The 10,000-nt window shown below is 40.3% G+C and overlaps 2 protein-coding genes across 5 annotated transcripts in view; one reads left to right on the forward strand and one right to left on the reverse strand.

Moving 5' to 3' along the window:
* The window catches only part of LOC113818577 (involucrin), an 8,550-nt gene extending 477 nt beyond the window's left edge, over nt 1-8,073 (forward strand). The window contains exons 2-6 of the mRNA XM_070130505.1: nt 1,727-2,754; nt 3,138-3,205; nt 6,204-6,350; nt 6,794-6,942; nt 7,098-8,073. Coding sequence (XP_069986606.1) covers nt 1,737-2,754; nt 3,138-3,205; nt 6,204-6,350; nt 6,794-6,942; nt 7,098-7,119 — 1,404 coding nt within the window. The 5' untranslated portion in view covers nt 1,727-1,736 and the 3' untranslated portion in view covers nt 7,120-8,073. The remainder of the gene's footprint in view (nt 1-1,726; nt 2,755-3,137; nt 3,206-6,203; nt 6,351-6,793; nt 6,943-7,097) is intronic.
* A 661-nt stretch (nt 8,074-8,734) lies between these two features.
* The window catches only part of LOC113818561 (ribosome quality control complex subunit TCF25), a 53,562-nt gene continuing 52,296 nt past the window's right edge, over nt 8,735-10,000 (reverse strand). For all 4 annotated transcript variants that reach the window (XM_070130501.1, XM_070130502.1, XM_070130504.1 and 1 more), the window contains exon 14: nt 8,735-10,000. This exon is cut by the window's right edge and continues 2,347 nt beyond it. The gene's annotated coding sequence lies outside the window, so the exon portion shown is untranslated.

Raw genomic sequence — 10,000 nt, forward strand, 5'->3', positions numbered from 1 at the left:
GATAAATAGGCAGACAGACAGATAGATAGGTAGATAGGCAGATAGACAGATAGATATACAGACAGAGATAGATAGATAGATAGACATACAGACAGAGATAGATAGATAGACATACAGACAGATAGATAGTAATAGATCGGCAAATCTCAAACAAAGAGTTAAAAATATCAGGTTAAGCGGCAACCATATACGGCGTAATAGTGAAAAGGAAAAAAAAGAGGGAAAGGAAAGACGGAGACGGAGGAAGAGGGAGGGAGGGTGGGAGAGAAGACAGAGAAACAGAAGGGGAGGGGAGAGAGAGAGAGGGGGAGGGTGGGAGGTGAGAGAGAGAAGGAGGGGTGGAGAGGCAGGGACAGGGAGAGATGAGGGGAGGGAGGAAGGGGAGAGAGGGAGGGTGGGAGGGGAAAGAGAGAGGTGAAGGGGGGAGGGAAGAGAGAGAGGGGGAGGAGGGAGGGGATAGAGAGAGAGGCAGGGAGGGAGGGCAGAGAGAGAGGGGGGGGGAGGGGAGAGAAAGAGAGGAAGGATGGGAGGGGAGAGAGAGAGAGGGAGGGGGAGGGGAGAGAGAGGGTGGGAGGGGAGAGGAGAGAGAGAGAGAAAGGGAGGGTGGGAGGGGAGAGAGAGGGAGAGGGTGGAAGGGGAAAGAGAGAGAGAGAGAGGGAGGGTGGGAGGGGAGAGGAGAGAGAGAGGGAGGGTGGGAGGGGAGAGAGAGAGAGGTTGGGAGGGGACAGAGAGAGAGAGGGAGGATAGGAAGGGAGAGGGAGGGGGGGAGGAGAGAGAGAGGGAGAGTGGGAGGGGAGAGAGAGAGAGGGTGGGAGGGGAGAGGAGAGAGAGAGAGAAAGGGAGGATGGGAGGGGAGAGAGAGAGAGAGAGGGAGGGTGGAAGGGGAAAGAGAGAGAGAGAGAGAGAGGGTGGAAGGGGAAAGAGAGAGAGAGAGAGGGAGGGTGGGAGGGGAGAGAGAGGGAGGGGGAGGGGAGAGAGAGGGAGGGGGGAGGGGAGAGAGAGGGAGGGGGGAAGGGAGAGAGAGAGGGAGGGAGGGGGGATGGAAGAGAAAGAGAGAGGGTGGGAGGGAAGAGAGAGAGAGAGGGAGGGTGGGAGGGAAGAGAGAGAGGGGGAGGGGGAGAGGGAAGAGAGAGAGAGGGAGGGCGAGGGGAGAGAGAGAGGGAGGGTGGGTGGGAGGGGAGAGAGAGAAAGAGAGAGAGAGGAAGGGGGAGGGGAGAGAGAGAGAGGGAGGGGGAGGGGAGAGAGAGAGAGGGAGGGTGGGGAAAGGAGAGAGAGAGGGAGGGTGGGAGGGGAGAGAGAGAGAGAGGGAGGGTGGGAGGGGAGAGAGAGAGAGAGAGGGAGGGTGGGAGGGAAGAGAGAGAGGGGGAGGGGGGGAGGGAAGAGAGAGAGAGGGAGGGTGGGTGGGAGGGGAGAGAGAGAAAGAGAGAGAGAGGAAGGGGGAGGGGAGAGAGAGAGAGGGAGGGTGGGAGGGGAGAGAGAGAGAAAGAGGGAGAAAGTCAAAACACTTATATAAGCATTATACAATGATATATGCGCACATTTCTTAAATTCACGTTTCTTTGATAATCCCATTCCCCACACGACGTTAGAATCAAATCAATATTTAGATATTACACACACGCGTGTGTGTGTGTGTGTGCGCGTATGTGTATGTGTTTATGTATGTATGTATGTATGTTTGTATATCCTTACACACACACACACACGTGATTTTCCTTCTTTTCAGAATTTCAAAGATGCCTTCCTCGAAGTGCGTCGAATGCCTCCACGGCAAGCGGAAGCTCGAGCGGGAGCAACGTAACGCAGTTGGAAGCCAAGTGAAGCGCCGGAGAGGGGGTTCCCCAGTGGCGCCCTTTGTCCTCCTCCCTTTCGTATGCGAAGACTGCATCCAGAGGTACTCCTCAGGCTGTAGCTACTGCGCGGAGGAAAAGGGGGAGAGTGACGAATTTGCCAAGCGAACGACCCATGAGGAGGGGGAGGCGCGAGGGACGACCACGGAGCTGCAGGTGAAGGCTGGTCAGGGAGTCAAGGGCCAGCCCGAGGACGTGAAGGGAGTCAAGGGCCAGGCTGAGGACGTGAAGGGAGTCAAGGGCCAGGCTGAGGACGTGAAGGGAGTCAAGGGCCAGGCTGAGGACGTGAAGGGAGTCAAGGGCCAGGCCGATGACGTGAAGGGAGTCAAGGGCCAGGTCGAGGACGTGAAGGGAGTCAAGGGCCAGGCCGGGGACGTGAAGGGAGTCAAGGGCCAGGCTGAGGACGTGAAGGGAGTCAAGGGCCAGCCCGAGGACGTGAAGGGAGTCAAGGGCCAGGCTGAGGACGTGAAGGGAGTCAAGGGCCAGGCCGGGGACGTGAAAGGAGTCAAGGGCCAGGCCGGGGACGTGAAGGGGGTCAAGGGCCAGGCCGAGGAAATTAAGCGAGTCAAGGGCCAGGCTGGGGACGTGAAGGGAGTCAAGGGCCAGGCCGGGGACGTGATGGGGGTCAAGAGCCAAGTCAAGGTCAGGGTGCTGTTTGCGGACCAAGAACCTGCTACCCCTCGGGGGAAAGGGGATAAGCGTCATAAAGACGTTGAGGATTATTCTCAGGAACCTCTGATTGACGCGAAAGAAAGCGCAACAGTCATGCAGGTAATCAGTGATTTCCTTTGGGGCAAGTCCAAAGAGGAGGCTCCTGAACTGAGAGGCAAAGAGTCGGTTGAGCTCCCAAAACACCAGGGGGAGCTGGCTGCTACTTCTTCGGGGGTCTTTGGAGCAAATCCCGGTTAGTGAATATACTTTCGAGTCATTTGTTGTTAATATTTTTTTCTTTTTTTATATTTTTTCGTCACGAACTATTCATCTTATTAGTCAATTGTCAGGGTTCTCCACTGAATTGACTTTATTTATTTAACCTTTTTTGAGACATACCTTGAGACAATTTCATTCAATCACTAATTATTATAATAAAATCTCACATCCTCATCATACTATTTTAAGTAGAGAACAAGTAACATGACCGGCCACCTGTGACGTATTCCTAAATTCCCTTTTGTATTTTACTCATCATTTCTTCCCTGTTACGTTATAATCACAAAAAGAGAAATCACAGTCTGAGGGAATTTGATTTACTCAGAAACATCTGACTAAAATCTCAAACCTTCACAGAACTGCCGAAGCTAAACGTCTTGAGTCTCGCTTGTGGTACGAAACTGACGTTTATCAGGGACACTATTGTAAGTGAAAAAGCTTTTGTTTTATTATTATCATTATCATTATTATCATCTTGATTATTATTGTTGTTATTATTATTAGTTTTTATCTTCATTATCTATATCTGTATTATTATCATCATCAAAATTATATTTATTATTATTATCATTGTCATTATTATTGTTATTATCATTATCATCATTATTATTACTATGATCACCATCATTAACAGTATCATTATTACTATTACCATTACTTTTATTATTGTTATCATTATTATCATCATTATTGTTATTATTAATATTTCTACTATCATTGTTATTACTATTTTAATTGTTATGGATTATCCTCATTCTCATTGTTTTAATTATTATTACTATTACTATTAGTTGTAGTACTAATATTACTGTTATTATTGTTTTACTCTTGTTTTATGTATTTATTATTACTATTAATATTATCATTGTTATTATTATCATCACCATTATTATTATCATATTATTGCCATTATAATTATTATTATTATCATTACTATTATCATTGTTAATATTATTGTTATTATCATTAATACCAATATCATTATTATCATTATCATCATCATCACCATCCTATTATGATTATGATTGTTGTTATTATTATTATTATTATTATTATTGTTTTTGTTGTTATTATTAACATTATCATTTTTATTATTATCACCATCATCCTCATTTTTATTATTATCACCATCATCCTCATTTTTATTATCATTATGATAATGATTATGATTACTATTACCTATTACTATTATTATATTGTTATTGCTATCGCAAATATTACCATCATGGTTATTATTAATCCAATTGATCAATGATAATTAATCATTAGTATCATTAGCAACATTATCATTATTATTACTATCATTATCATTATTGGTGTATTTCTGTTATCATTTTGATTGTCATTATTGATTTTATCATTTTCATTATTATTTTCCTTGTTACCGTTGTTATCATCATCACTGATAGTATTATTTTTATCATTATAATTTTAATGTTATAGTCATATATCATAATTATTATTACTATTGTTATAATTTCATGTGTTATTGTTGTTATTGTTATTGGTTTCATTATACGTTTTCTCATCTATTATTTCAATTACCATCATCGCTATTATTATTTTCATTATTATTATTACTATCGTTATCATTATCAACCATCATCATCATAATCATTGTCATTACTTTATAATTAATACCATCATCAACATGATCGTCATTATTATCTTCATTATAAGCAATATTATTGTTACTCATACCTTTATCACTTCAATCATTAGTATTGTTATTTTCATTATTATCATTGTCATTATTATTGGTATCATTATTGTTGTTATTGTTATTATCACTTATTATCAATATCATTATTAGGCCTTTTTTCCGATGCCAAGAAACTGTCTAATTACACTATAAAGTGTCGTTTTTTTCATTTGCGACACTTCTCCGGGCCGATCGCGACAGCAACGCTGCCGATGCTCTGCCGATGCTTCTACGCTGTGCCACAGGTGCGGCTCCACCCCCATTCCTAGGAATTGTACTCGAGTTGACGAATCTGATTTTGTTTTTTAAGTCTATCAATTAACAAATCACTGGTTTACTTATGTAACATTAGGAAATAACAATAAATACAAGTTGTTAGTTATCAACATCTTTAAATTACAAATCAAACGACGGAAAACTATCGAAATCAGTTGAAAATGCGCGGGCCCTAAGCGCCTCCCATCATACTTCTTCATTCGTCCATCGACAATGGTTTCGAAGGTCACACTTCATTAAATATTTTGAAAATTACACTATTTATTGATTGATATCAACTGCATTCAAAAGGATATATAGGTTTACGTCTGCATATTCAATTATACATACATAATAAGTAAAATGATTATGTAAAACCTAATATATATTTTCATAATATTCTTTTAACCATTCGAACACATTCTGCAAATAAAACATGAGACTTCCCCGTATATTATTCGTCATGGAACACTTTTGGAGGCCTGAATATTGTCAAGATTAAAGCATAAATGATATAAGAAAAACAGTAACAAGCCTTACATGACATATCGCATAAAAATGTACACATACGAAAGATAAACCTGAACCTCGTTCTTCTTAGCCGTGGCCCCATTAATACGCAAGCATATAAACCTTAAACTCTATATTGTTATATATGGTAGTAGTATATATTTTTAATATTATATTTCTGCATATATATGTATATATATACATATACATACACAAATGCACATGTATGTATATGTATGTATGTATATATATATATATATATATATATATATATATATATATATATATATATATATATATATATATATATATATATATGCATGTGTGTATACATGTTTAAATATATATATGTGTGTGTGTATACTGTATATATAGGTATGTATGTATGTACACATTTCAGTATGTATATATATAATATATATTCATATATGCACACATACACGCGCGCGCGCGCGTAAATACTTATAAACTAGTACTTAGTGCAATAATATCCTCATTCACATCATCAAAGTTACTAATATTGCACCACACAGTGCAGCATCAACATTTTCTTCCAGTTTTAAAACGGGCAGAGGTGTTCCGCGCGCTCATCAGCCAGGTGCAGTTGCTTATATATGACTGCGCCCCCATAAATAGGGGCGGAGTCATAGGAAACTGTAGTACTACACCTCTTGGCGCCGGAAAAAAGACCTATTTTACATCAGCATCACTACTATTATCAGTGCCATTATTTTTATTACCTATTATTACTTTTATCAATAAATATTGTTATTATTATTATCATCATCATCATTATTGTTGGTGGTGGTGTTATCATTGCCATTAAACTTGCCAATTATGCGATTATTTTCTCTAAATTTGATCAACTACTTGACTGGGGAGGAATCATATTCATACAGAATTTTCAAGAAAAAAGTGCTAATCCGTATGATTTCCGATTACATTTTGACGCGCAGTGCCCCGAATACTCCGAGAAAACTCTCCCTAGTTCGCTGTACCTCTCATCCTCCATGGAGGGGACGCAGGTGATGACAAAGATCGACCTCGATCCGGACGTGGCCTTTGGACCTCTGGTGGGACTCCTCGCCTTTGATAAGGGCAAGGTACGTATTCGGACGCAGTCTAATTAGACGTTGGTTGGACCCGTATTTCTTTGTCCAGCTTTATTCGGAGATGATCTAACTATCTTTTCTCCTCTAACAGCTCTCTAAAGAAAAAAAAAAGAAAAAAAAAAGTTAGGGACACCCTCTCCATTTGCTGTTGTTTCTTAAACCATATTCCCCCTATTCGATTGAATTGATTGTACCATCCTCTTCCTATGATAATAGGTTTATTAAAACGCCTTTCCCAATGCTTTTATGTTTAATAAACCAACCCTCTTCCTATTTGATTTAGTTTATTACACCATTCTCTCCTTTTACTTTTAGATTTATCAACCCAACCCATCTTAATGCTATTAGATTTATTAAACCATGCTCCCCGTATGCTAAAATATTTATTAACCATCCAGTCTTTATGCTCTTCTCTTCCCTTTCGCCCTCTGCAGCCCGGCGTAGGCAGGGACGTGGACGGCGATGGGAGCTCGAAGAACTGGATGCACTTCGTGAGGATGACCTCCAACAAGTCCCTTGCCAATCTCCGGCTCTGCTTAATTAAAGGGAGAGTCTATTTCCGAGTCACCCGACCCATCGAAAGGCAAGATAACTCTCGTTTATCGTTGCTAATCGAGTGATATTACTATTGGATTTGATTTTTTTCAGTTATTTTTGTTTCTAAATATGACATAATTGCAAGCATAAAAAAGGAACGAAAACTGGATATGCATTCGCTAAATGGTCTCTGTCTCACAGGGATTCAGAATTGCTGCTGTAACCCAAAGATCATTGAAAATTGTGGACGCAACCAGGCTTCAGGTGAAGTGCACGGACGCTTGCTTTAATACTGTGTACACACACAAATACAAACATATACACGCGCACATGCACACGCGCACGCACACACAACACATGCGCACAACACACACGCACAACACACGTGCACAACACACGCGCGCACGCACACACGCACAACACACGTGCACAACACACGCGCGCACGCACACACGCACAACACACGTGCACAACACACGCGCGCACGCACACACGCACAACACACGCGCGCACGCACACACGCACACAAGCACACACACACACACACACACACACACACACACACACACACACACACACACACACACACACACACACACACACACACACACACACACACACACACACACACACACATGCGCACAACACACGAGCACAACACACACGCGCACGCACACACGCACACAAGCACACGCACAAAGCGCGCGCACACACACACACACACACACACACACACACACACACACACACACACACACACACACACACACACACACACACACACCACACACCACACACCACACACCACACACCACACACCACACACACAACACAAACACACACACACACACACACACACACACACACACACACACACACACACACACACACACACACACACACACACACACACACACACACACACACACACACCACACACACACACCACAAACACACACACACCACAAACACACACACACCACAAACACACACACAACACACACACACACACACACACACACACACACACACACACACACAAACGTCTTTCAAGAAATGCAGAGGCATGAATTCTTATTTCTCATTTAAACAGATTTTGTATTCTTTTATTTTTGTGAATACCAGAATCATGTTCCAAGATGTGTATTTGATGGATTAAACAGGTTATTATTTTGTTTGTACCTTGTTTCTTTGCTTCCATCGTGTGATTACGTTTTAATCATCTGAATCATAAAAGAACCTTCCTTTAAATTCCATAAAAGGAATTAACAAACTTTGAGCTTGTTACATTAAACTTGAGGAACCTCAATGGCCATTATGCCCGTTTTGTTCATTCTTTACGTATAACAGGTGATTCGTATTCATGAAGCTTTGGGAGAGTTATGTGTGGATCTTTAAAATATTGGGATTATATATTTAAAGAACTTACCAGAATTTCAAAAATAACATACATAAAACAAAAATATGAAGTAAAAGGGAAATCTAGCATTTGTGGGGTGCTTAGGTTGTCATGTTCAATATGTTATATTCCTTCCCATATGTCAAGGGTTGTTTTTCTCAGGATGCTATCTATACTTCATTCAGGAAATGTATACCAAGGATTTTAAAAAAGAAATCTTTTCGAGAAAAAAACATGCTATCTTCAGTGTCTTAAATCTTTTCACTTTTTGCTTGTAGTCCGTACCATATTATCTCTGTTGTCTGCTGTCCTCGGTTATTAAAATGAGGACAAGAACGATTATGGTAGCCAAAGAACAAAGAATTTGGTTGAGGTATGCATGTGTACTGCTTCCAGGTGAGAGGAAGTGTTCTTTCCTTTGAATTTATGAAACAATAAGAAAGGTATTCCAGGCTTTAATAAAAATAACATTTGCATTTGCATACATGACCCGAGTCTTGTTTCAAAGCTGCTTCACAATCACGTGAATACAAAAGGTAATGCATATAGATCATTTAAACTGATGTTATCCTGCATTACAAAAATAAACCTGAAGGCACTCCCTTTGCGTGCAAGAGATCCATTACCCAGCGTGTGACCAAGGGTGAAATATTGCTCTCCTCTCATTAAACTGAAGACATGGTTGACACTCCTCATTTTCTATGTTTGCCATAAATTATCTTTAAAATGAGAATAGGCGATAATCTTTCTGAAGTGAGTTTCCTGTTTTCTTTTGAAATATTTAGAAAACCACTGAAGGCTATGTTGGATCACACATTTCCTGCCATAGAGAAAAGTTATTTAATTGCTTGAACACTGAAAATTAATTCAAGTTTATCTAGACCTGATCTAGTGTATACTACATTTCCCCCTCAAGAGATCTTTGTAGAAAGTTCTAATCTCAATTAAAAAATTGTAATTATAAAGTCCTGAAAAGACTAAATTCTGTTTTCTTATAGACTTCCTCCTATTTTTTCAGTGATGTATATTTCATACTTCACCCTAGATCACCTGCATTCCTTTGCAACCAAGCAGTCCAGATGATTATAAAATCCTCATATATCATCAAACATCATTGCCCGTCTGTCCTCATCATTGTTATGATACACACTGCTTTGCAATGGCATATTGCAAATACTGGTGGTCAAGCCCATTAAACTTAAATAGAGGTTTATGAAAGAATTTTACAGTTCCATGGGATATATAGATATATAATTTAAAATCAAATAATTTAGATTACTATATTTGTTTGCTTTACAGTATAAAATGTGTGTACTATATATTCTTATCAAAACATACAGTACTAGCCACAGAAAAAGTAATTATGATTTTCATTAACCCAATGTAATCTGCTAGAGATAAGAGCACATAAGCTACACATGATAGCACAATAGAAAAATGGGGGAATTACAACAAAAAGCAAAGCAGAAGATAGAAATCACTGCCTTATACAGTTTTCTGAGATTAGTTTAGCCATGAGCAGATTGCTTGAGTACCTTGTGGAAGAGGTTGGAAGGTTGCCGGCAAAAGGATGTTTGTAGACCAACTTCATCCAGCATGAATATTTGATAAAATGAAGATAAAATACAGCAGAGGTGATGGATAGAGAGAATTATGGAGCAGCGCAGACAAATAATTCTGACAAATAATCACTTTTTTTTTATCT

Source organism: Penaeus vannamei, chromosome 15 (assembly GCF_042767895.1).
Source record: "Penaeus vannamei isolate JL-2024 chromosome 15, ASM4276789v1, whole genome shotgun sequence".
Taxonomy (NCBI): Eukaryota; Metazoa; Arthropoda; class Malacostraca; order Decapoda; family Penaeidae; genus Penaeus; species Penaeus vannamei.